We start from the raw sequence: 26,813 nt of genomic DNA, 5'->3' as shown, positions 1-26,813 counted from the left end.
CATGTCTGTGTGAGTGTGTGCGTCTGTGTGAGTGTGTGCGTCTGTGTGAGTGTGCGTCTGTGTGAGTGTGCGTCTGTGTGAGTGTGTGCATGTCTGTGTGAGTGTGTGTCTGTGTGAGTGTGTGCATGTCTGTGTGAGTGTGCGTCTGTGTGAGTGTGCGTCTGTGTGAGTGTGTGCATGTCTGTGTGAGTGTGTGTCTGTGTGAGTGTGTGCATGTCTGTGTGAGTGTGCATGTCTGTGTGAGTGTGCGTCTGTGTGAGTGTGTGCGTCTGTGTGAGTGTGTGCGTCTGTGTGAGTGTGTGCGTCTGTGTGAGTGTGTGCATGTCTGTGTGAGTGTGTGCATGTCTGTGTGAGTGTGTGCGTCTGTGTGAGTGTGTGCGTCTGTGTGAGTGTGCGTCTGTGTGAGTGTGCGTCTGTGTGAGTGTGTGTCTGTGTGAGTGTGTGAGTGTGTGCATGTCTGTGTGAGTGTGTGCATGTCTGTGTGAGTGTGTGCATGTCTGTGTGAGTGTGTGCATGTCTGTGTGAGTGTGTGCGTCTGTGTGAGTGTGTGCGTCTGTGTGAGTGTGTGCATGTCTGTGTGAGTGTGTGCATGTCTGTGTGAGTGTGTGCATGTCTGTGTGAGTGTGCGTCTGTGTGAGTGTGTGCGTCTGTGTGAGTGTGCGTCTGTGTGAGTGTGTGCGTCTGTGTGAGTGTGTGCGTCTGTGTGAGTGTGTGCATGTCTGTGTGAGTGTGTGCATGTCTGTGTGAGTGTGTGCGTCTGTGTGAGTGTGTGCGTCTGTGTGAGTGTGTGCGTCTGTGTGAGTGTGCGTCTGTGTGAGTGTGTGCGTCTGTGTGAGTGTGCATCTGTGTGAGTGTGCGTCTGTGTGAGTGTGTGTCTGTGTGAGTGTGTGCATGTCTGTGTGAGTGTGTGCATGTCTGTGTGAGTGTGTGCATGTCTGTGTGAGTGTGTGCATGTCTGTGTGAGTGTGTGCGTCTGTGTGAGTGTGTGCGTCTGTGTGAGTGTGTGTGTCTGTGTGAGTGTGTGCGTGTCTGTGTGAGTGTGTGTCAGTGTGCGTCTGTGTGAGTGTGTGTGTCTCTGTAAGTGTGTGCATGTCTGTGCGAGTGTGTGTGTGAGTGTATGTGTGTTATTGAGTGAGCGTGTCAGTGAGTGTGTGTGTCTTTATATGTGTATGTGTGTGTGTGTGTGAGTATGTGTGCGTGTGTGTGTGTGTGTGTGTGTGTGTGTGTGTGTGTGTGTGTAAGTGTGTGTGTCAGTGAGTATAAGTGTGTGTGTCTGAGTGTGTGTGTGTGTGTGTCAGTGAGTGAGTGTGTGTGTGTGTGTGTGTGTGTGTGTGTGTGTGTGGGAGAGTGGGTTAAATAAATTATAATCAATAAAAAGTATATATTAACATATTAGAATGTATTATTCATGTACCTGAATCAAAACAGTAAATTTAAAAAATGCAATAAATATATACAAATATTTATTGTAGATTTGCAAAAAATGTGTTCCAATATTGTATGTAAATTTTTATTGCATTTATGTGCATGTTATTTATTTTTTTATGCTATAAAAAGTATGACAAAATCCATTGAGAAGTGCTGCCAGCAGACGCATCAGAGCGTGTGTGTTAAACACAGCCGTCGTCATGCAATCACTTCTCCTCTGTTGTTTGGGTGTGTGTTCAGACAGTAACCTGAGACTGTTCGTAAGCAGAGACGGCACTACAGCGCTGAGCGGGATCCAGCTGGGAAACAGGTGGCTCAAAACACACACACACACACACACACACACACGGGAACGGGGTTTGTTCTGCTGTTGCAAAAACACAAAGTGTACTGATCAATCTGTGTGTTGTGTTCACAGGGTCTCAGCTGGTGTGTACGAGCCAGTCGTCATTGAGAGCCATTAGAGTTATTCAACAGTGTGTGTCCTGTTTTATCACTGGAACAATCAAACACACTCTGATCTATTCAAATCACCTCCTGCGTTTTCATTTCCAAATGTTTAAGTGCCAAACCACTGCAGGTGCCTGAACCAGACCACTGACAACACAACATTTCAGACACATGTATGTCGTCTACTTACAGCTGCGTGTTAACATACATGTTTCTTTGTCTCTGAATGAGGTTTCACGTGTATTTTTGCACATCCGATGGCACGTTTCTAATTTGCGGCAAACACTAAGTTTTGACACAGGCTGTGATGTGTGACGTGGGCGTTTGTCCTGGAGTATCAGCCGGTCTGAATGCTGTGAAAGGACCAGAGATGCTCTCTGACCCACTGGACGTCTTGTCTCGTCTTGTTTTTCTGTGTTGCTGTGCGACGCAAAACTCACTCTCTACAGATTATAGAGTTATAAAAACCAGTCTGATGCACTTTACAGGGCAATCTCATGAAAACACGCCTGGGACACATAGTAAATCAAAATCAAAAAGATGAGAAAATTACTATTTTAGGATCATTAAGATTTTTTGTTATTGTAACATCAATGATAATTGAGCATATTTGTAATTTCCTTTCATTGCAATATCTTTTTTCTTAGTTAGATTAAATGCATAGGCAGTATAATAGATACTGTCTTGATGTACAAATACATGTGATATATATTATATACACACGCACACACCAACACAGACACTCACACACACAGACACACACTCACACAGACACTTTCACACATATACACACACACACACACACACACACACACACACACACACTCACAGACATAGAATTAATTCACAGACACACACACACGCTCACTCACAGATACACTTCCACACTCACTCACAGACACACACTTATTCACACACACACACACACACACAGACACACACACACACTCACTTACAGACACACACACACACTCACTCACTCACTCACTCACAGACACGCTTACTCACAGACACACACACACACACACACACACACACACACACACACACTCACTTACAGACACACACACACACACACACTCACTCACAGACACACTCACAGACACGCTTATTCACACACACACTCACACACACACACACACACACACACTCACTCACTCACTCACACACACACTCACACACACACACACACACACACACACACACACACACACACACACTCACTCACAGACACACTCACAGACATATTTTGCATTACAAGACATTTGAGGTAATGTGCTTTATCATAACGAGTCACAAATCTTAATGGTACTAATAATAGTCTTATTTTCTGAATTTGGGATGAAATGTGACTTGGACGTTTCTTGAGAGATTTCATGAGATTCACTTATACCCCCAAATACTTTTTACATATAATAGAAAATACATAATATAATCAAAATGACTGAAGAAATTAAGTCTGGTTTAATGGTTCCCTTTGCATTTTTTTGACCCCATTGGCCGACGTTTGTTTATTGTTTTGAGCACAAACTCTTCATTTTGACACATTTTTAGAAAACAAGACTTCATTTCTTTAGTCATTTTGCATCTCCAGCAAATCCATCTTGATTTGAGAATGTTGTATGTGTGCTGGAAATACTTTGTAAGAAAGTCATTTTTGAAACTTCTATAAGAGCCTGTTTACTGGGAAAAGTCTCAGTGTGTTCAGATATGAAGAGCTGTTGATTTCTCTGAATGCAGTCAGCGGCCGTTTGATCATTCACAACATCGTAATCATGATCGCAGCCGCTGCTGGTTCACACGCAGTAAAGTCTGTCTTGAGTGAGTTTCAGCTGCTCTTAAAGGGACAGGTCACCCCTAAAATGAAGATTCCTCTCCCTCATGTTGATCCAAACCTGTAAGGCCTCCATTCATCTTCAGACACAATTGAAGATATTTCTGATGAAATCTGAGTCACTTTCAAGGTCCAGAAAGGAAGTAAAGACAAAGTTAAAATAGTCCATGTGACTCCGATGGTTCAACATTGTTGTTATGAAGCGGCGAGAATACTTTAGTGCACAAAAACAAACAAAAATAGTGACTTTATTTAATGATTTCTTCTCCGGTGACTCCGACGTTGATGTAGTAAACGCCGGCTTACCATTGGCCGAAGCTGTTCATGTGACGTGTGTGATGATGACACAGGAGCTGACCAACAGTGCACGAGACTAACACAGATGAGAAGAAATCATTGAATAAAGTCCTTATTTTTGTTTGTTTTGCACACTAAAGTATTCTCGCCACTTCATAACATTAATTTTGAACCACAGGAGTCACATGGGCTATTTTAACAAAGTCTTTACTTCCTTTCTCTCTGCAAAAAATGCTTTTCTTTATTAGTATTTTTGTCTTGTTTCTAGTCCAAACATCTAAAAATTATTAAAACAAGAAGTATTTACTAGACAAGGAAAAGTAATTGTCTTGTTTTGGGAAAAAATAACTCAAAATTAAGAGTTTTATCTTAAAATAAGCATAATAATCTTAAAACAACATTATTTTACTTACCACACTGGCAGATTATTTAACTTATTTTAAGCAAAAACTCTCTTACTTTTGAGTTATTTTCCCCAAAACAAGACAATAATTTTTACTTGTCTAGTAAATGTTTCTTAATGTAAGATTTTTATACATATTTAGACTAGAAACAAGACAAAAATACTAAGTAAGAAATGCATTTTTTTGCGGTGCTGGACCTTGAAAGTGTTCATTAAATTGCTGTCTATGAAGGGTCAGAAAGCTCTCAGATTTCATCAGAAATATCTTCATTTGTGCTCTGAAGATGAACGAAGGTCTTACAGGTTTGGACATGAGGGAATTAAAATTTTTGGATGAACTATCCCTTTAAAATCATTCAACTGAGCTCAAAGACTCGTTTCCCAATCCAGAGCCAGCTGGCTGGTGAGATCCTTCACAAACTATCCCTAGAGACAAACAGTGCCGAGTTTAGCAGGACAGGACAGACGAAGTGTGTTTTGTGTTTCTCAAGTGCACTTGATAAGCTGTGACGGACAGTGCTGCTCATATGAACTGACTGCTTGTAGGGTTTTTTAAGCTTTCAAACCATTCTCATTTACTCGAATGAGAATATACTCGCATTAATATTAGTGCCTCAGCATCTCGGCCTGCTAAATCACGATCATAAGCACTAAACTATACGCAGGCTCAGCTTTGGATCATACAAGCAGAATGACGTTCATCCTCTCAGCACCAACACTGAGATCTTCACATGCTCTTTAACCGTTGAGCACAAAATGCACAAGCAAATAAGCATATCTCTTGCAAATAAGCTAACAGCTTAATGCTATATTAATAAAATAGACCTATAACTTAATAAATGTCTATAATTTCAGTGAAATTCACTTGTAGTTCTATATGTAGCACACTATTTTTGTGAATCTCAAATGTGTTTTTAATCAATAAATTTTGAGAAGTTCTTTTACCCATTGCCGTTTTGTTGTCATTAAATTAGCATCGTCTCTTTTCCTGCTTGTAACTTTAAGATGGAAACAAAATTGCTTGTATAGGTAATACAATTTTGGGCTCGGTTAGATTATGTGTAATATTTTGAAAGAAGTCTCTTCTGCTTACCAGAGGAACATGCCTACTTATGTATTTAAAATAATGTGTAGGCTACTCATACTTCAGCCAATTGAATTTCCATGTACATGCATTTGAAGTGAGTGAAATGGTGTAATGAGTTGGTCAAAGTGTGTCTTCTCTCAGCGAGCAGTGGCGTTTCCTCCTCCTGACGGTCAGCTGACAGCAGATCATACACCACACACTGTCTTCTGGAGCCATCTGAACACCATTACTGGTCCTGAAGGGCCGGAGCGCACATGATCCTGCAGGTACAAGAGAGGACACACATTACCTTTATATCCAGGGGGTTGTACTAATGCCATTTGTGGATGCTTGTGATTCTGACACAATATACAAAATAACTGTGGTAACTGACGTTTTACAATTCAGACTTTCGCAATTCTGAGAAGAAAAGTGTGTGAGAAAAAAAAAGTAGTCTATGAATTTGCATATAAAGTTAAATAAGTAAAAAGTACCTTTTATGTTTGAGTTTTTGTGAAAAAGTTTTTTTTCTTCACAATTCTGACATTTTATCTCAGGATTGAGAGAGATGTTTTTTCTCTATGTGTAAATCCGATGGCTCAGAAAGGCCTTCATTGACACCAATGTCATTTCCTCTCTCAAGACCCATAAAGGCGCTAAAGACGTCGTTACAAAGCCCATCTCACTACAGCGGCTCTACAGTCATTTATGATGCGATGAGAACAGTTTTTGTGCGCAAAAAAAACGAAATAATGACTTATATAGTGATGGGCCAATTTCAAAACAATGTTTCGAATGGTTACGAATCAGTGTATCAATTCGGATCGCGTGTCAAACTACCAAACTGCTGAAATCACGTGACATTGGCGTGATCACGTGATCAGCCCATCACTATACAAGTCGTTATTTAGGTTTTTTTGCACAGAAAAACTATTCTCGTCTCTTTATAAATGACTGTAGAGCCGCTGTAGTGAGATGGGCTTTGTATCGACGTCTTTAGTGCCTTTATGGGTCTTGAGAGAGGAAATGACATTGGTGTCAATGAAGGCCTTTCTGAGCCATCGGATTTCAACACTAATATCTTCATCTGTGTCTGAAGATAAACGGAGGTCTGACGGGTGTCCAACGACATTAGGGAGAGGAATTAATGACAGAATTTAAATTTTTGGGTGAACTAACCCTTTAATGCGTTACCCCCAACACTGGGCTTGTCTACTGGACTTCAACACAACATGTATCTGAGCGAGAGATGCAGAATGACCTATAATGAAGTAAGCCGTCGCGCTGAGGCAGAGGATGATGAGGAGGACGGTCCCGGGACCCACGTCCACCGGCGCGCACGCGTTCGGACACACGCAGGGACTCTCCACCCACATCTGCAGGGGCGCCCGTGCGCTGAAGCTCAGGCTGGACGTGACGGAGGGATTCGGGCTGCATCGGTAATGAACCACAGTCTGAGGCTCGCTGTCAGCAAACACTGAGGAGAGACAATCAACAGCTGAATATATGACAGACATACTGCTTTTACAGAGCATGAAACATTTATCTAAATTGCTCTGAATTATGAAGGAGGAGGAGTGCCACTCAAAGATCTTGTGAATTCATTGAGGTCGAGTGCAGTTTTGTTCACCACAAACAATTATATATTACTCTCATATTATTATGCCTTTTGTTTTTAAGGCCATGAAACATGTTTCACTTTATAAGAAGGTATAATTTTGGACACAATAGGTGCAGAATATTTTTGCTCCATTTTCCAGCTAGAGAAATGCTCTAATATCTAAATGCATATACAATACTGAATCTGCAAAAAAGAAAATAATAATAATGTTTTGTTGAGGTCAGCCTATATAGAATGTAGAAGTGCTCATAACTACAGACATGAACTAAAAGACACAATATTTCACTTTTAAACTAAATTAACAGGCTTATTTATATAGCACATTTCAGACAAAATGGCAATTCAAAGTGCTTTACATAGAAATGAATTAAAATAGGGATAACAAATGCATAAGAAAAAGAATACTATGTGTACAAATAAAAATAGAAACAGACAGACAAAAAGATAGATAGCTTACTGTAATAAGACACCGAGAGCGTCTTCTGTGAGTCGTTATAGCTGAATGTATTGCCCTCGTGTCTGCCGTAGTTCAAGTATTGAGTGATGAAGCTGCTGTCCTGATGAACCCTATAAACAGAGTTTCAACATAGGGCTAAATAACATCATGCCACATCCCAACATTTATAGATAAGACTGACAATGAGTTGACGATGAAATATTCTGATCTTGATGATGCACATGAGCTGAGCTGAACTGACCTTCTAATGACACAAGCGGCCACGTCTGTGCAGTCAGTGGCGCTGAAGCTCTCGGGCTGTGAGAAGGCCACACACGGGCTGAAGGACAGCAGCTCATCCGAGTCCTGCGGCGCTGACGGAAGGGGCTTCATCTGCTGTAAGAACCCGTCCTCATCCGCCACTGAGCCCAGATCGATGAGCCCGGATCCATCCCGCATCAGACATTTACACTGGTTCACTTTAATACAGCCGCGGTTCGAAGGATCCGCTGCGATGAGGCCTAAAGAGAAATAAAGCAGAGTTAGAGCAGAGAGAACCATAGTGAACGTTCACTGAGTCTGACGACCAACTCACTGCAGCGCTGACCGCTAACACACCAGTGATAATAATGAACATCAGTGTGTGAGATTCCAACAGCTCAAACCAACAACACAATAAAGAGTCTATCTATCTATCTATCTGTCTGTCCGTCCGTCCGTCCGACCGATAGATAATGGTAGGTGATGTATAGGACAGTGAGCAGTCTGATGAGTGTAAAGCTCACCGCCACTGGACTTTAAAGGGGTGGAGACATCTCTGGAGTGACCAATCATGCTTCTCTGTCTGCCAATCCCATGAACGAATATGGGTTTGGTGTTTGCCAGGAGAACGGTACTTGCCTGACTGCATTGTGCCAAGTGTAAAGTTTGGTGGAGGGGGGTTATGGTGTGTGGTTGTTTTTCAGGGGTTGGGCTTGACCCCTTTGTTCCAGGGAAAGGTACTGTTAATGCTTTAGTATACCAAGACATTTAGGACAATTTCATGTTCCTAACTTTGTGGGAATAGTTTGGGGACGGCCCATTCCTGTCCCAACATGACTGCGCACCAGTGCATAAAGCGTCGGTCCATAAAGACATGGATGAGTGAGTTTGGTGTGGAGGAACTTGACTGGCCAGCACAGAGTCCTGAGCTCAACCTGATAGAACAGCTTTGGGATGAATTAGAGCGGAGACTGAGAGCCAGGCCTTCTCATCCAACATCAGCGCCTGACCTCACAAATGAGCTTCTAGAAGAATGGGCAAAAATCCCCATAAACCTTTTTAGCAGAGCTTTTTACTTGACTTGTTAAATTTATTGTTTTTTTGACTTGTTACTTCTTTATTTTATTTTTCAGTTTTATTTATTTTATTTTATTAATTTACTTATTTATTTATTGTTGTTGATTGTTTTTTTTAAATTCTGTAGCACTTTGAGATTTTGTTTAATATAAAGTGCATTATAATTAAAATGTATTATTATTATTATTATTATTATTATTATTAATTTATTATTATTAAACACACTCCTGAACCTTGTGGAAAGCCTTCCAAGAAGAGATAATAATAATAATAATAATAATAATATTTTTTATTTATAATGCACTTTATATTAAACAAAATCTCAAAGTGCTAGATGAAGCTGTTAGAGCTGCAAAGGGTGGGCCGACTCCATATTAAACCCTATGGATTAGGAATGGGATGGCATTAAAGTTCACGTGCATGTAAAGGCAGGCGTCCCAATAATGTTGTCAGTATAGTGCATTTTATGTGTTTGCACGAATTTTTTACCACATGAAAAAAAATATATATATAATTTACAAAATTATTCCCCACATCAATCACTTTCCAAAGAGCATTCATGAATGGAATTGTACACAGGTTCATGCATGCACTAAATGGTGCTATTGCCCTTTAAATCAGGCTTAGCTGTAGACTGATGATGAGCGCCCTAGACATGAAAGTTTTACAAATAGGTGGGAACTGGAGCTGTCAGTAATTGAAACGTAATAATATTTAATTATGTAGTTCTCAGTGTCTATGTCAATATTCAGGACTAATGCCGCCTTCACGTGCTATCGGAAATTTGATAATTCCCACTTCTGAGGTCGTGATTACCAAAAATATCTGTCTGCAGAGCCGCAGTTTCACCTATGGTTGGGGTAAAACTGTGGCTCTGTAGTCAGACCCTTCTCGTGATTACGAACTCATCCTATTCAAATTTTGAAATGGGAGGGTGTTCATGTTCAATTCTTACCTAGGAAACTCGTATTTACAATAATTCCGAGAGCACACGAATGCAGCATTAGTTAATATCGGGATATGGGCTAAAACGACACGAAATATATACTGCGTCACCTCACGTGATACCTGTTACTTTACTCAGCGCTGTTAGAATGGACCAATCACAGCCAGCGGTTGTCATTCGATGTGATAGATTTTTGTTTATTTCTTTGTAAATCAGCTTTTAATCATTAGAATTAACAGATTCTTACAATCATGCTCTTTCTTGCACAAATGTTTCCAACAGGAAAAAAATTAAACTCAACAAAGATTTGAATGTTACTGATCTGTAGGCCACTCAGCGCCCCCTATTGGACCAAACAGAAACGGTCGGAAAGACACACAGCACACACACACACACACGCCTGATGCCGCGGGGATTCCGCCTCTTTCTCCGTTTACAACATGGATTTCAACGTGAGGAAACTCGCTACAGATGCTGGGATATTCTTCTCTCGGGCTGTTCAGGTAAAAAAAGCCATTTTAACGATACATATGTGAGTTTAAACGCAACGGTTAGAGTGTCGGTGATAGTTGATGTGTAGCGCGTGACTCTGCGTTTACACCAAAACAAGAAACCGTTTCACACAGATATCATCACAAATGCAGTGTACTGTGTACAACAAAAACATCCGTTATTAACAACAGACAATTAGTGATATTTTGCTTATTTACACATTTTAGGCTGTTTGTTATTATTTTGATGCGTTTTCTCTCAGGGATATAATATAGATTCTCGTTACTTTTGCTCCAGTTTACAGAGGAGAAACTGGGACAGGCTGAGAAGACCGAGCTGGACACTCACTTTGAGAGTCTGTTGACCAGAGCCGACTGCACCAAAAACTGGACCGAGAAAATCTACAGACAGACCGAAGTTCTGCTGCAGCCGAACCCTGGTAACACACACACACACACACACACACACACACACACACACACACACACACACACCTGCTTCAGTTAAAGGGATAGTTCACCCAACAAAAAAAGTTCACTTTGTCATTCCAAACCTTGAACGCAAATTAAGATATTTCTGATGAAATCTGAGAGCTCTCTGACCCTCCGTAGACTGCAATTTAATGAACACTTTCAAGGTCCAGAAATGTAGTAAAACCTTGCTAAAATAGGAAGCCAAATTATGAAGCCACGAGAAACAAACACAAAAATAACAGCTTTATTCACATGCCTGATTCTATGTGTATATGACATTATTCTTTCAGATGAACACAATCTGAGTTATATTAAAAAATGTCCTGACTTTTTTCCCTTTAAGACAGCGGAAGCAATTCACAATACTCCATAATTTTTAGCCACACAGATAATTTCAATACATAGTTATAAACTTTAATACCCTATTGGGGACAAATGTGGGCAAAATTATTTTAATTAATTTTTAAAAAATACTTCCCTTGATCTGAGCGGTACAAGACTTAGCTACTTTTCCTAAGTTTGCCACCTGAACACACACACAAAAAAAACACTCGATGCTGCAATGTTAAGTTGGTGAAAAAAAAAAACTCCTTGATTGTTCGTTCGTGGACAAAAATGACCACCCATAGGAATGAATGGGAAAAACTGTAATTTAGAGCATTCTTGATGTTTTTTTGTAAAAAAAAAAAAAAAAAAAAAAAATTTAAATCCTATGCAATGTATATCTATCATACACACAAATGAAGGGCTGATCCTCTCAACATGGCAAAAACTCTCAATCATACACACACACACACACACACACACACACACACACACACACACACACACACACACACACAAACAGCGCATTCAATGAGCCTATGACAGAGCCATAGCCCCAGGGGCCTATTGCACAAAACTGGGATAAAGGATTAAGCCGGGATATCTTGGTGATCATCGCTCAATTTATTCACTAATATAGAGTTATTTTTCATTATCGTTATCATTCTTGGTGTGAGTGTGCCTTCAGGGTACGTTTACATTACAGTAGTGTACTAAATTTTGACAAGATCACTAAGATATCCTGGCTTAATCCCTTATCCTAGTTTTGTGCAATAGGCCCCTGGGCTTTTTTTTTTTTTTTTTTTCAAATAAAAACTCACTCACACATACAAAAAATGATCCAATCAATGATGACAACCAATGAAATGATCCAATAAACCACCTGGCTCATCACCCCCTCGGCACACACACACACACACACACACACACACACACACACACACACACACACACACACACACACACACACACAAACAAACAATGCATTCAATGAGCCTATGACAGAGATGGGCTTTTTTCAAATAAAAACTCACTCACACATACAAAAACAAAGAATTGAATGAGCCAATGTCTGACCTTGTTTTTTTGGTATGAACCAATCATCCACCTGGCTCATCAGACTCTCTCTCTCACACGCACACACACGCAGGCACACTTCAGAGTCAGATCAAAGTGCTACTGCAAGGTGTGTTTATTACTTCGAAACAATACGTTTATGCAGCATATGCTACCTGAACTTGCAGTGGCAGTTATTTTATCAGTTTACTGCAAGCAGCACAATGAGTAAGTCTGTACTTCCAACAGAAAACCAGAACTGTATGTGGAAAATGCAGAGAATATATCTGCAAAGAACATTCGGTTACAAGTACCTGCTGCCACAAGTGCATGTAAATAATGTAAATAATTATTATTGATTGTTCTAAACTGTTTGTTCTTACCTTTTTGTTCTTAGCTGTTTTACTTATTTATTGTTATATATATATACATTCTTACCCGTTTGGTACTAATTAGTTTTAAAATTAAAATTTGATGTTCTTTCTCTGAAATAAATTATAAATGATCTACTACTTTGTCTTTTCCTTATAGCATAGTCCTATTTATCTAAGCATATTTTGGCATCTTTGTATAGTCTCACCTAACACAGATATATATTTCTTCAAATTGCAATTTTAACTTGTGATAATCAAAAACTTCAGAGGTCAAATTCATTTTATACAGTGGTTCACAGAGTTCAGCCTATATGCAGCCATTGAGTACTATACAGCCATCTATTAATATAATTAGTTTTTTCTTAATTTAATACCAATATGAGATACTAGATGGCAGTAAAGACACCTCATCTTTAGGTTTTAACTCTCAGAACTTAAAGGGGGGGGGGGGGGGATGCTGTTTCATGCATACTGAGCTTTTTACACCTTTAAAGACTTGGATTCCCATCCTAAACATAGACAAAGTTTCAAAAACTAATGTTGGACGTTTGATGGAGTATTTCTGTGTCAAAAATACTCCTTCCGGTTTCTCACAAGTTTCAGAGAGTTTTTTTCGAGTATGGGTCTACTTGACGTTAAATAGAGCGGAAGGTCCTTGTATGGGCCGTACGGGCTCTTCTCCCGGTAGGGTGCGCGTGACTAGAGGGAGAGAGAGGAAATGCACGCCCATAAACACTCTCTCAGGTGCAGATCCAGTCGTCCGTGAACACTTATGACGCGCCGCGCTCCACTTTATTCCTATGGGTGACGTCGAGCGACTTCAACGCTTCAGCACAGCATTCCGGGAAGGCAGCGCTGCATTTGAACCGATTTGAACGCAGAAATGACGGGAAGCTTCAAGCCATCGCTTCAGTCGCGTCGCAAAGTGGATTTCCACGGTCACTGCTGTCACAGGACTTCACCAAATCATACCAAAGAAGTGTGTTTTTGACAGAGCAGTCCTGCTTTGGAAGATGCCGGTGAGTAAATCAACTTCAAATGTCTCTGCTATTGGCTACCGTCGCGTGAGTAAACATCAGTAAACGATACGATCGCGTGCTTCGTCATTCAAATGCGCTAACGGTTACTCCATTGTTGTTCTGTATAACGTTACACTATTCTGACTCTGACGTGCAAAACCGTTTTGCTTGCTACCTCTAAGGTCTAGTCACATACAATAGTCCATAAACCAAATCATGTCCTCATAAACTGCACACAAAGGCCCCTAAATACAGTACATACCACAGAGACGGACATCCTGATGTTGCCGTTTCTCCTGTTCAGTTTATTTCAGCCTCAGATTTGATTGTGGATCATTATCTGTATTAGCTGAGATAGATGGGTTTCTCCACGCTTGAGGACGTCACCGCTTTGCGCGCTTGTCATTCTTTAGCTCCGCCCACACGATACGCCTCCAGGCGCTCGTTTTTTTCCGGAAAGACTCGGTACAGCCCATATTTCTTTTATAAATATGATAAAACTAAAGACTTTTCGGAGATATGAAGGATGCAATACTACTCTATAGGTACTCAAGATTGACTGAAACTGAGTGTTTCACCCCCCCTTTAATGAAATTATATTTTTAATGTAGTTAAATAAATATTAAATATAACATAAAAATAAACATAATTTACAAAGAAAATGTGGTACTCTTAGGAGTAAATAAATTCAAATACCGCAAAAATAAATAAAAAAAACACCATAAGTGGATAGAATAAATTTTATCGAAAGACAGTGATATAACATTTATAATAATTAAAAAAAAAAAATATCACACCTGAGACCTCTGTGCCCACATTTGTCCACGAACGAACAGTTAAGGGCTGTTAAGTGAACGGGGTATGGGAGTTAAATTGTCTACTTTTATTTGTGTACACTCACAATAACAACAAAGGCAGTGGACTCAGGGAACGGATTCTGCGCTAAACGCATCTCACCATATCTCGCTGTGATTTTGTTAATTCACTCACTGGATCTCCCAACGCTTTGTAGTAACGGCGTCATGGGATCGAGATTGGCCTGTAAAAAAATCAAATAAAGGTTAGGAGCACTGACTGATTATTTGTCTGTTTGTGCGGCAGGTTCTCGCATCGAAGAGTTCCTGTATGAAAAGCTGGACCGGAAGGTTCCACCACGGGCTACTAATGGAGAAATATTAGGCCAGTTCATGCTGGAGGCAGCAAAGGAGTTCGGACCAGGAACCCCGTATGGTAAGAATCCAAACTCAGACATGTTCACCTTTCATTTATTGTTTTTGTGTCTTCACAATTTGCATTCATCCATTCATTTTTTTGCATCAATACTGTAGGTACAATATGTAATTTTTCGATGCTAGAGGCAAAACAAAAGCCTGCGCTTGATTTTGCGTAATCATGGGAGTTGTTGTCTTCACATCTCAGGGCTCTACGCTAACTTTTTTCTTGAGGAGCACTTGTGCTTCTAATTAAAAAAAATTAGGAGCACAGTCAAAAATTTAGGAGCACATTCTAATCCATCAAACACATTCCAATTATAACTTTCCTATTACAGGACGATATTTGTCCTTTAATGTCCAGGGTCCTTTTTACCATTATAAGAGGAATGTTTTCTAATCTTATTAAATGTGTCCTATCAATTTCTTAAATTCAACATAATTCTGACATAATATTATCATTAACTTCTGAGAGTACAGCGCAAATACACACACACACACACACAAAGCAGAACTGGACTTCATACAATCAAACACCTATGCATTTAATGCATGGGTTAATGTTGTATGAATGTTTAACATTTAAGTTTTTGAATTTAGAAATAAGTACAAATTAAACTTTAAAAGTTTAATATTTTAAACAAAAAGCCCATGCAAAGTATAAATATGAAAATAAAACCGCCAGTAGGTGGCGGCAAGTCATTCAGTCAATAGTTCAAAACACAAGATTCATTTGAATCGAATCGCTTGGAGATGCGAATCAGTTCTGGTGTGCCTTTGATTTTCACAAATAGACAGTGTTGTGGCTAAAACGTTGTTACTCAATATCAACTTGTCTATTAGATTTTTGTACGAGATCAGTATCACACATGCAATCATGCCAATACTCGGAGATAAAGCAAGCCGTAACTTTTGGCGCTCTGGCGCTTCATAAACAGAACCGCATGCGTCTCGCGGGAGAGTGGTATTTCCAGTTCATTTGGATTTGGCTGTAAATCAACAGCGCGAGGCGTCTGATAAAGTGCGCATGGCTGTGTCGTCACACTCGTTTCACTTTGTAAACAATCGTCGTTTTTTGCACTTCTTCTGCTGACTGAAGGCATGAAAAGCAGTTGATTGCAGTAGGAAACGTAGCCTATCAGTTTCTCAGTGTTGATTCACTCAGTGTTGTAGTTTTTATTCCGATTGTATTACACATCGATTCATGAGAATAGATCGGGTCACTCGCACCCGTGCGCCTAAATATTTTTTCACAGTCGCACGCAGTAGTTTTTAGGCGTAAATGCGCCCAAAATGGGCGTTATGTAGAGCCCTACATCTACGGAAAAGAATCTGATGTGACTCGGGCAGAAATCATATTCTTGGATGAGCTTATGTATTAAAGATTTATTAACGTTACTGTAGTATGAAGCAGGGCGGGGCTAAAAGCAACCACTCTTGAGAATCTGCATCAGCCGGCTGGTCTCGAATCGCTCTTGCGGTACTTTGGTGATGTACGTCACGTCACGTGCCGTCGCCGCTGCCTCAAGTCGGACAAAATTTCTAACCGGCACGCACTGTTTCAAGTCAGCCGCCGATCGGTCTGCTCATCGCTTGATGAAGTCGAACAAGTCTTTTGTCTTCAAACCAAGCACTGTCTTAACTCTTACACACACACAAACACACACACACACACACATTCACACATTAATCAAAATCAACTGAACTGACACAATGGTAAAAAGTAGTGGTGTAACAATTCGTTTTAACAACGATTCGAATCACGATTTGAGGTTGTCGATACAATTCAAGGACGATATTGGTTCATTTTGAACTATACGATCCTAAACGATTCAGTGACTTGAAATCAATTCAGTAACTTTTTAGCCAAAAATTTTAATCAGTGCGACTGAAATATAAGTGCAGGTGAAGTTTCCTAGATTCCTGTTGTTTCTTTTATCAATTAATTATGGCTATAAACAAACAAGTAACCAATTAATGGCAAATGTGTTCACAAGTGCAACCAACAGTTTAGGTTGAATTAACAGGAAGTTACCCTTTTCTGCTCATTTTCAAATAGTTCAGAAAGTGCAACCAACATAGCCTACTGCTACTGCTGCTCGTTTTTCAAAATAAAAATGTTACAATATTAATATCAAAAATAAAGTGAAACTAACACCTCTTCAGGTTTAATTAACAGTAGGTTTACCTTCTACTTTTTCTATTGTTTTTCAACATAAAAATAATACAAATATAATATTAATATCAAAAATAAAGTGCAACCAACATTTCTTCAGGTTGAATGAGCAGTGGCTAAACCTGCTACTACTACAAACAGCGAGAGACTTATTTACAACAGCTCCGTCTTTACTAAAGTGTTTCCACACACTGGACCGCAATGGTGGCTAGGTCATTTCTCGCTTGTTGGCTTCTGCTCTTTCCTCCGCTGTCGTGATAAATCCTGTCCGCGCTATGTTTTGTTTTCTTTGCGCTCGCTGCTGCTGGCGCGTGCGGCTGACGTCACATATAGGCAGACTGTGTTACTAAGGGCTAAGAAAAAACATCCACATAAAGTCTGACGCGCTTAAATCAAACGCGTTATTTCCTATTATCGATTGATTACCTTTTAAAGCGATATTAAATCGATATATGTCGTCTGGAAGGCCAACTTGCCGAGCACAGATCGATGTAGTTGGATCATAGGAATATAAATCGATACATCGATGTAGTCGGTGAATCGTTACACCCCTAGTAAAAAGGTTGGAAGACTAAATCCATTTTGCATGTGCATTTGGACATTTTTTTTATTACTTGAATTACCTCTGGATGTAAATTGCTCTCAAAAAAATGTTGCCTCTTGTTCCGCACATTTATTTTGCATTTATTGTCAGAATTGGGTTCGCAGATTGTGCGGGTAGGGTACTTTTTACTGTGTGTGGATGACCATGTCTGTCAGCCACCACTAAAGACCATTTTTGACCGCGAGTCAAACAGTTGCTCACCTGCCTAATAAAACACATTATATATTAGCATATTTGGTATTTCTATGGTTTCTACAAAATAAAACCGGAACTCTCGGTTAACGCGGGGATGATTTTATTGATAGGCGATGTACGGACACGGTCAGTGTCCTGGTTAAAACTGCTTATTTCTCTGGATTTAAACATTCTTGGAAACATTGGGATAATGTAAGTACACAACAAGTTAGTCAACAAAATATATAACACTGTTCTAGTGGGTTTTGTATATTTTAATCCAAAAATCGTACATATTGTGCCTTTAATTAGCTTAAGTTGAATCTTTGCACACCTCAGTGTTGGGTTGTTCATGTGCAGTTTTGGCTGCCAAGTAAATGCTTGATTTATTTTGTCTGGAAGAGTAAAATAAGTTGAACACCGCTGGGACGAGGACAAATACATTGATTTTGGTTGCTCTTAACTTAATTCATTAACATAAGGTAGTGTTTGTAATTCTAAAGCTGCTTGTAGATGTAATTTGAAAACACAATAGGCGCGCTCTTTAAGTGCTGGAATAATTAAATGGCACAGTCTGTGATGTTGAAGTTTTTCAGTGGGATTGAGTTGATAATTGATTTCGCCGTCTCTGGTTTTTTCCTGCAGGCTGTGTGGAAACAGCCAAACCAATAAATCTCCATGCATGGTCTTTCTCAATGTTCCCCGTCGCAGTCTTCAATAAAGGTCACAGCAGTGTCTGATGTCATTTCCTGGCCAGCTTTCTTATTCCACAGAGATTTTGCGTTTATAACTTTCAGTAGATATGAAGCGCAACCAAAGGTTATGTGCACCATAAAAATACATGAATAATAATTTGGGGCAAAATTCATGTCACTATGAATCAGGGCCGTACCCACCATTGAGGTCCCCGAGGTCTGGACCTCGGTAATTCTCCGAGGTGTAGATAATAGAAGTTGCAAACTAATAGCTTATTAAGGTGGCATGTACAAACAGGTGTTCTCGCCTCGCCCGACGTATGTTTTCAATTGTTTCCAATGGATGCGCCGCACTTTTCAATAGCGCCAACTGCTGGCAGGTTTTGTCCATTTTTACGCGTTGAGCGCCCACGGTTCAACTTTGGGTGAACATCAATGTCCAATCACAGTGGAGGAAAGGCGGGACAAATGCCACAACCACCAACCGGCGCTTCGAACAACGACTGATGTTTGACATCACAACACCGCAAGAGCGCTTAATAATCAGGGATGCAAACTAATAACGTTTTCTTGACCTGGTTTTCTTGGAAGCCTTCAGAAAATTTACATTTGTTTTTACCGATACAGACGAAAATGAAAAGACTGCTTCAAAAACAAACAAACAAAGCTCAGCTTTGAAAAGATACAGGGCAAGAGAAGGAGGGAGAAAAGTAAGAGAGAAGATGATGGCGATGAGACAGAAAGAGCAGGTAGCCCACTGTGCTCAGAATAGAAAAAGCATTAGCCTACAATATATTCCTAATTGCTACACATAATGTGATTCTTGTCTGTGAAATCCAGGCTAAAGTCTCATAATCTAATATTGAGATTAGGAGCATCAAATTTTGATTTCTCTCATTGGTTATATTTTCTCATTGATTTCTATCTTTGACATGATCTTACTCATTCAACATTAAATATATCAAGGTTATATGTTCAAATAATGTTCTTTACATAATGTAAATCACAAAAATTAACTTTAGCTAGGTTTTCAAAGGCGGAGTCACACATATGTTGTCTGTGGCTCAATTTAACAACAAAACAGATTTTCTAATTTGGAGTCAATTTTTTTTTGCAACATTCAACCAGATTCTCATTTATAAAAATCTGTCTTCTTAAAATAATTTATACTGCACACACTGACATGGTTTTAAAGCTACAGTTAGCTGATTCTTTGATTTTCTTATGTCTTAAAATGCATATGTAAAGGAGGGAAATGTTTTTTTTTCAAACCTTTCAAAATTCATATTTGGACCTCGGTATTTAGAAAATCCGGGGGGTACGGCCCTGGTATGAATGAATCTTTCCACGAATTGTCGCCTTTGGCTTGGCTTGCTCAGTTGGGGACAGTAAAATTATGATCCAAGTTATTCAACTAAATATACAAATACAATTAATTAATTAGGTCATATTTAATTCTATAAACTATCCAAATCAATCTAGCCAAATAAAATTTTGTTGCAATATTGTCTTGTTTAAAGCAGCACTAGGTAACTTTTCAACCTTCATAATATATTTTCAAGACTCTTGTGATGATACATCGACTTACAATAGTTTGAATGACACGTCTGCCATAGCCTGATGGGGTCTGTATCGTTTTTAATCGTACTTTTAAACTTCGGGTTTCGGGTAGTAACCCGAGACTAAAAAGAACTACAAAATTCGACTGCTTTACGGCATATACGTCACTTCCACCAACACACACACTTCCTTACATTCGGACGTGCGAGCCCAACTTTGTTCGTCGGATAATATAGTCATGTCCGAAGCAGCAGAGACAAATAAGAAAGAAAAGGTTTTGTTGGAGGAAAGCAATAAGAGGAAATGAAAAAGTGATGTGATTAAAGGCAGGACGAGGATCACCATGTGACCAGTGTTTGCTCGTTGGCGTGAGCTGAAGGAGGTGTGCCCGACCGATGCTGTCCTGCTTGTTATGGTGATTACCGACCACTCAAACATTGAACTGAAGTATCATATAGATTCTGTAAAACGCTAACCAATAGACTACTATAATGACGCTGGCTTGTAAACGTGAGCATCGTGATTATTTGGCGTTTGAAAAAAATAAAACCCATGATAATGTCATATGACATGCTGAAACATAAGCCACTGACTGTAACGTTACCTGGGATGAAGACATTTCACACGCGACGCCAGAAGAACCAACTCCTCTTGCAGTGTTCAGGGGAACTAGTGCTGCACCAACCCGCGGCGCCACTTTTATGAAGTTATTTGGCCCGCACCGCACCACTGTATATATTTTTACAACCCGCCCCGCACCAGCGACCATTAAATAGACATACGGGGTCCGTGGGTTATGAGACGACCCGCGCATCACTAGTTCAGGGCTATCAGGGTTGTCATGTCAACAAATGCACACGCGATGGCATCCCCTGTTGTAGGATGACAGCTCTTACGGATAGTAGTTGAGGACATTATTTTTTCCAAACTGTAGGGGGACCCCGAGAGCAAAAATAGCCAAGTGCGGCTTTAACACCGTGAAGCTGCTTTGAAACAATCGGCATTGTAAAAGCGCGATATAAATAAAGTTGATTGATTGAAGAAATCCATGGTAAAAGATTGTAAAATAAAATATCCAACTTGATATAAAGAGACAAAAGCACTTGTCAAAAACACTATACAAATAATTTAGACTCAACTACATTAAATATGGATATACTAGTAAATAGCCATTAATAAGTGAATCAATATGTTTTAAAAACATTTTTTAGGTGTTTTTGTTTTGTTTATATCCATATGATAAATGCTGTGTTTGGTTGGCACTTCTCCTATCTAATAGATCCATTCAGTAGAGAGGGAACAGTGCCGTTCTTGTTTGTCTGTTCTCCAACTAAAGTGCACTTAGTGGTTTTAAATGGCTCATTAACGTCCCGTGACTGACCACATGCTTTAGGGTGGGCTGTAGTGTGAGTGGAAATACACGGCTTATCTCTATAAGTACAGGACCAATGCAGCCGATCTAGAGTATAAAAAAACCTTGTCTATTTGTAAAATGAATGGATGAATCTTTTGACTGGATTTGCTGTAGGCCATTATTAGGTTGCTTAAAGCAAGAAAGCACGCTATCATTTTCACATACAGGTTTAAAACCATTACATTTAAAAGTTGTCCAAAATGTCCTCCAGCAGGATTTGGGATGATCCACATCTGACCATCTGTACAAAGTCACATGATACTCATTGAATTGCATTTGATTGGTTTCACTGAGCTTTTTCAAAGCTTTATTTTGAGGTTAAAACAAGATTAGATTAGCCAATTTGATTTGCAGTTAAAACCACAGTGTGCTGTCGATGTAGAGGCGTTCAGTATTGATTATTGATCCAGTGGGCCGAACAGCTGCTCTGACTAATGTGTGTTTGTGAACGTCCCTCTCTCAACCAGCTGTGACAATTCCTTCCAATCTCCATTTTGCATCCACATCAAGGGCCAGATTTACAAAACAGGGCAAATTAGAATGAGAGCGCAGTTCCTAAAAGGCACTGATGGGAGTGGAAAGTTCAGCGCATGATCTACTGACGACGTGCAATTTACAAAAATATGATGGATTATTTCCATAATGACTAACACAATCTACCAAGAGCAGCGCAAATGGCAACACTTTAGAATAATTGTTATTAGTTAACATTAGTTAATATGTTAACTAACCATGAGCAGTACATTTGTTACTATATTTGTTCATCTTTGTTAATATTAGTTAATAAAAATCCAGCTTTTCATGGTTTGTTCATGTTAGTTCACAGTGCATTAACTAATGTTAACAAGATTTTAATAATGCATTAGTAAATGTTGAAATATTTATTTATTTATTATTTATTTATACTTAACAAAGATAAATAAATGCTTTATAAGTGCAGTTCATTATTAGTTAATGTAGGCAAGGCAAGGCAAGGCAAGTTTATTTGTATAGCACATTTCATACCCAATGGCAATTCAAAGTGCTTTACATAGAAATTAATTAAAATAGTGGTAACAAATGCATGAGAAAAAAAAGAATACCATATGGACGAATAAAGAATTAAAAACAAGCATAGTTAAAACAGTCGTAAAGATATAGTAATTAAAATAATAATAATAAAAAAAATAAAAATAAAAAAAAATAATAATAAAATGGTCAGATCCACAATAATGATCTGATATAAAAATAAACATTCTTCAGTTTACAGCCTACATACATGTACCATCTTAATTAGAACACCTCTCATTCATTTCTTTCTCAAACACGTTCATAACATCCATTTTAATCACTATTCCCTGATTTTTACTCAGAAACCTTCTTGTTAAAACCCTTACTCGCTCATCATACCCTCCACAGATTTACACATACTCAAACCTTATTGTCAAACTTACTATTTCCATCAAACCCAGTTTTCACTCGTCATATTCAACTCAAAAGAACATATAAAATAAACAATAACCAAAGATAAGAACAAAGGTAAACTAAAATAATTATAAAAAGAATAAAGAGATAAGATAGGGTGCAATCAGTCGGACATACAGTGCTCAGAGCTCATTCAGTAAACGCACAGCTAAACAGATGTGTTTTGAGTCTGGATTTGAATGTGGCTACTGTTGGAGCACATCTGATCTGTTCAGGAAGCTGGTTCCAACTACGGCTGGCATAATAGCTAAAAGCAGACTTTCCTTGCTTTGAGTGAACTCTTGGTATTTCTAACTGACTTGATCCTGCTGATCTGAGTGATCTGTTGGGTTTGTATTTAATCAGCATATCTGCGATGTATTGGGGTCCTAGCTCATTGAGTGATTTATAAACAAGTAATAGTACTTTAAAATCGATCCTAAATGTAACTGGAAGCCAGTGTAAAGACCTGAGGACTGGTGTGATATGGTCATATTTTCTGGTTCTGCTCACAATCCTATATAATAATGTAAACTAATGTTAACTGATGACCGTTATGTATAAAGCGTCTGTCTTAACCGCCGTATGGTCCTCATTTCCTGCCATACGGTCCATATTTATGGAGCGATTTGTATAAAAACTGTACAAAAAGATCTAACATGTTTTTCTTATTCACTTTACAACTATACATTTATGCCTCGTTTCGGGGGGTTAGATCTTTTCGTGGTATCATTTTATCTGTTTGCTACAAAATTACTCAACTACACCATTAGCTTGCATATTACATAGATTTTTTTCTTTCTGAATAAATACTTTAATGATGATCTAAATTAAATACGAGGTGTTTCTGGATATTGATCTAGGTGCAAGAGGCAGAATTCTGCTGGTTAGAAGAAAATCTTTAGGAATATGCAGTTTTAGAAACTTTTGACCAAATATATCCGGCAGAGGGCTGATTTTCTGGATGTGGCTATCACAACTTTATATATATATAATATAATATACAATTTTGTGAATATATTGATTTAAACATTATAAATTTGTTAGAATTTTTGTTGTTGTTGTTTGAAGTGTCTGTTTGTTGCAATAATGACACTTAAATTTACACAAATATAACTAAAAGGCACAAAAAAATTTAATCAATCAATCAATCAATCAACTTTATTTATATAGCGCTTTTACAATCACGATTGTGTCAAAGCAGCTTCACAGTGTCAAACAGGACAATATTGCGACAAAATTAGATTTGGCTGTACAGTCGTACTGGAGAAAACAGTGATGTTATCAGCTTATTTTAATTTATCATATAGCGACAATGTTGGCAGATCAGTATTATAGTTTATAGAATTAAATAAGACCTAATTAATACATTTTATTTGTATAATAAGTTGAATAACTTTAATCATATTTTTAGTGTCCCCAACTGAGCAAGCCAAGCCAAAGGCGACAGTAAAAACTTAAGAAAGAAAAAACTTAAAACTTAAAAAAGAATCACGAGCACGCAGCTACTGCACGAGAGCGTCTGAAAGCTGAAATCGTCAAGCGTGGAAAAGAAAACGTTACCCCAAATAAACCATGGCTATCAATCAGATTCAACTAATACAGATACGATCCAGAATCAGATTCGGAGGCTGAAATAAATTGAACAGGAGAAGCAGCAGCAGCAGGACGTCTGTCTCTGTGGTATGGACTGTATTTAGTGGCCTGTCAACATTTCTGTGGGTTTACTTGTGGTTTATGAGGACATGATTTGGTTTATGGACTATTGTATGCGACTAAACCTTAGCAGTAGCAAGCAAAGCGCTTTTGTACGTCAGAGTGTATAAAAAAAACAATGTAGTAGAGCATTTGAATAAAGAAGCACGCTTTGTGAGAACGTCCACTAGGGTTTATGTTTGGGTGGTTTTACAATAAACAAACTGACATATTAGTCAGCTAAACAAATGTATTTAAACACACACCATACATCACATGCTCCATTGATAAATTAACTAACGTTATACACCAGGGCTATTCAAATCTTACCCTGGAGGGCCAATGCGGTGCAGAGTTTAGCTCCAACCCTGATCAAACACACCCACCTGTGATTTTCTAATGATCTTGAAGACATTGATTAGCAAGTTCAGGTGTGTTTGATTAGGGTTGGAGCTAAACTCTGCACCGCATTGGCCCTCCAGGGTAAGATTTGAATAGCCCTGTTATACACGATCGTGTTGTTTACTGATGTTTACTCACGCGACGATAGCCAACAACAGACATTTGAAGCAGTTTTACTCACCGCCTGCTTCCAAAGCAGGACCGAACCTTTATCGCTGGGACCGCTCCGTCAAAAACACACTTCTTTGGTAACATTGTTGATTTGGTGAAGTCCTGTGACAGCAGTGACCGTGGAGATCCACTTTTGCGACGCGACTGAAGCGATGTTGTGACGCTTCTCGTCATTTCTGCATTCAAATCGGTTCAAATGCAGCGCTGCCTTCCCGGACTGCTGTGCGGACACGTTAAAGCCGCTTGACGTCACCCATAGCAATAAAGTGGAGCGCGGCGCGACAGAAGTGTTGCACGGATGAGTGGATCAGCAGCTGAGAGAGTGTTTATGGGCGTGCATTTCCTCTCTCGCTCTAGTCACGCGCGCGCACACCCTTCCGGGAGAAGTGCCAGTACGGCCCATACAAGGACCTTCCGCTCTTATTAACGTCAAGCCGACTCATAGTCGGAAAAAACTCTGAAACTTGTGAGAAACCGGAAGGAGTATTTTTGACACAGAAATACTCCATCAAACATCCAACTTAGTTTTTGAAACTTTGTCTATGTTTAGGATGGGAATCCAAGTCTTTAACAGTGTAAAAAGCTCAGTATGCATGAAACAGCATTTCACCCCCCCTTTAATGAAAAATTACAAATATATATATATATTTATATTTATTTATTTTATTTTATTTTTATAAACAAACATAGTGGGATCTGTACACCATGAACAAACTTAGTCTCTGTGTTGGGACAATTCTGATTATTTTCACAGCATGAAATTAGCCACAAAGGCTGGCATGTCGTTAAAAAAACTAACTAACAAACTCTGCATTGATTGCAATTCAGTAGATGGTCTGCACTCAGGACAAATCTGACAACTATTCCTAATGCTCTTTATTTATTTGTGTGGGAAAGTCATTTTGAGTCGAGCTCTGAATCTGCCCACACCGTGACTCATCTGTGCTTTGGCTGTGTAGGAAGCACCCTGATCAAAGTGGGCGACTGCCAGAGGAGGCTGGGCGGCGCGGAGAGAGACTTCCTGCAGACCTCATCCATTAGCTTCCTCACACCTCTGCGCAACTTTCTGGAGGGAGACTGGAGGACCATTTCTGTGAGTTTGACTCATAGATTTGAGAGATGGTATTTATGTTAAAGGGTTCCTTCAGCGATTAGCATATGGCTTTGTATCAGAAACCCCTGGAGTATATTCGAATGATTGTGCTTGTGTGACAAGAGTGACGAGATTTATGCATTTTATTTCTGGAAAAATTCCTCCGATGACGCAAATATCGTCAATTTGCATCATCGGGGGAATTTTTGGCCGGAGGCTAAAGACTACAGCCAGCAGAGGGAGATATATACACGTGTTTTTAACCCGCACATGAGGATGGGATGACACTCACAGGACTCAGCTCAGGCAGCTGCGTACATTCATGTTAGCGGAGCGGTGTGGAGCAAAGTAAGTGTCTTAAATTCTCAAATTTATTCCTATTAAAAGTTAAGCTGCCAAATGCATGAACTGAAAATGCTCCAGACTAAACACGCGCTGTGAAGGTGAGAGCTCATTCAGCTCAGTCATCACGGTGAATGTAATCTGACTCCTGCAGCGTTTGTGCTCTGACACTTCCTCAGCGGCTAAATCACATTATATTGAACACACATTACGTTTTTTAATTTTAGTGTCTGTTCTCTAACTGAACTGATTTTATGAAAATAAACATATTGTTAT

At 39.2% G+C, this 26,813-nt stretch overlaps 3 protein-coding genes across 8 annotated transcripts in view; 2 read left to right on the top strand and 1 right to left on the bottom strand.

Annotated features, from left to right (window-relative positions):
* Positions 1-5,356, top strand: part of eeig1a (estrogen-induced osteoclastogenesis regulator 1a) — a 47,498-nt gene extending 42,142 nt beyond the window's left edge. For all 3 annotated transcript variants that reach the window (XM_067414527.1, XM_067414525.1, XM_067414526.1), the window contains exons 11-12: positions 1,669-1,738; positions 1,847-5,356. In XM_067414527.1, coding sequence (XP_067270628.1) covers positions 1,669-1,738; positions 1,847-1,892 — 116 coding nt within the window. In that variant the 3' untranslated portion in view covers positions 1,893-5,356. The remainder of the gene's footprint in view (positions 1-1,668; positions 1,739-1,846) is intronic.
* Positions 5,357-5,453: 97 nt separating this feature from the next.
* On the bottom strand, positions 5,454-9,851 carry LOC137038317 (uncharacterized). The gene is made up of 5 exons (XM_067412799.1): positions 9,829-9,851; positions 7,798-8,056; positions 7,557-7,666; positions 6,740-6,955; positions 5,454-5,759 (listed from the first exon to the last, which is right to left on the bottom strand). Exons 2-5 carry the CDS (start codon positions 7,992-7,994, stop codon positions 5,620-5,622), a joined length of 663 nt encoding a protein of 220 aa, XP_067268900.1. The 5' UTR covers positions 7,995-8,056; positions 9,829-9,851; the 3' UTR covers positions 5,454-5,619.
* Positions 9,852-10,162: 311 nt separating this feature from the next.
* The window catches only part of sh3glb2a (SH3-domain GRB2-like endophilin B2a), a 32,726-nt gene continuing 16,075 nt past the window's right edge, over positions 10,163-26,813 (top strand). For 2 of the 4 annotated variants that reach the window (XM_067414512.1, XM_067414510.1), the window contains exons 1-4: positions 10,164-10,322; positions 10,609-10,750; positions 14,659-14,787; positions 26,062-26,195. In XM_067414512.1, the coding sequence (XP_067270613.1) occupies positions 10,260-10,322; positions 10,609-10,750; positions 14,659-14,787; positions 26,062-26,195 (468 nt within the window). In that variant the 5' untranslated portion in view covers positions 10,164-10,259. Of the gene's footprint in view, positions 10,323-10,608; positions 10,751-14,658; positions 14,788-26,061; positions 26,196-26,813 lie in introns of all 4 variants that reach the window. The other 2 variants (XM_067414513.1, XM_067414511.1) reach the window with 2 other exon arrangements.

The sequence above is a fragment of the Pseudorasbora parva genome, chromosome 13 (assembly GCF_024679245.1).
Source record: "Pseudorasbora parva isolate DD20220531a chromosome 13, ASM2467924v1, whole genome shotgun sequence".
NCBI lineage: Eukaryota > Metazoa > Chordata > Actinopteri > Cypriniformes > Gobionidae > Pseudorasbora > Pseudorasbora parva.
This window is presented reverse-complemented; position numbering and strand designations above follow the sequence as displayed.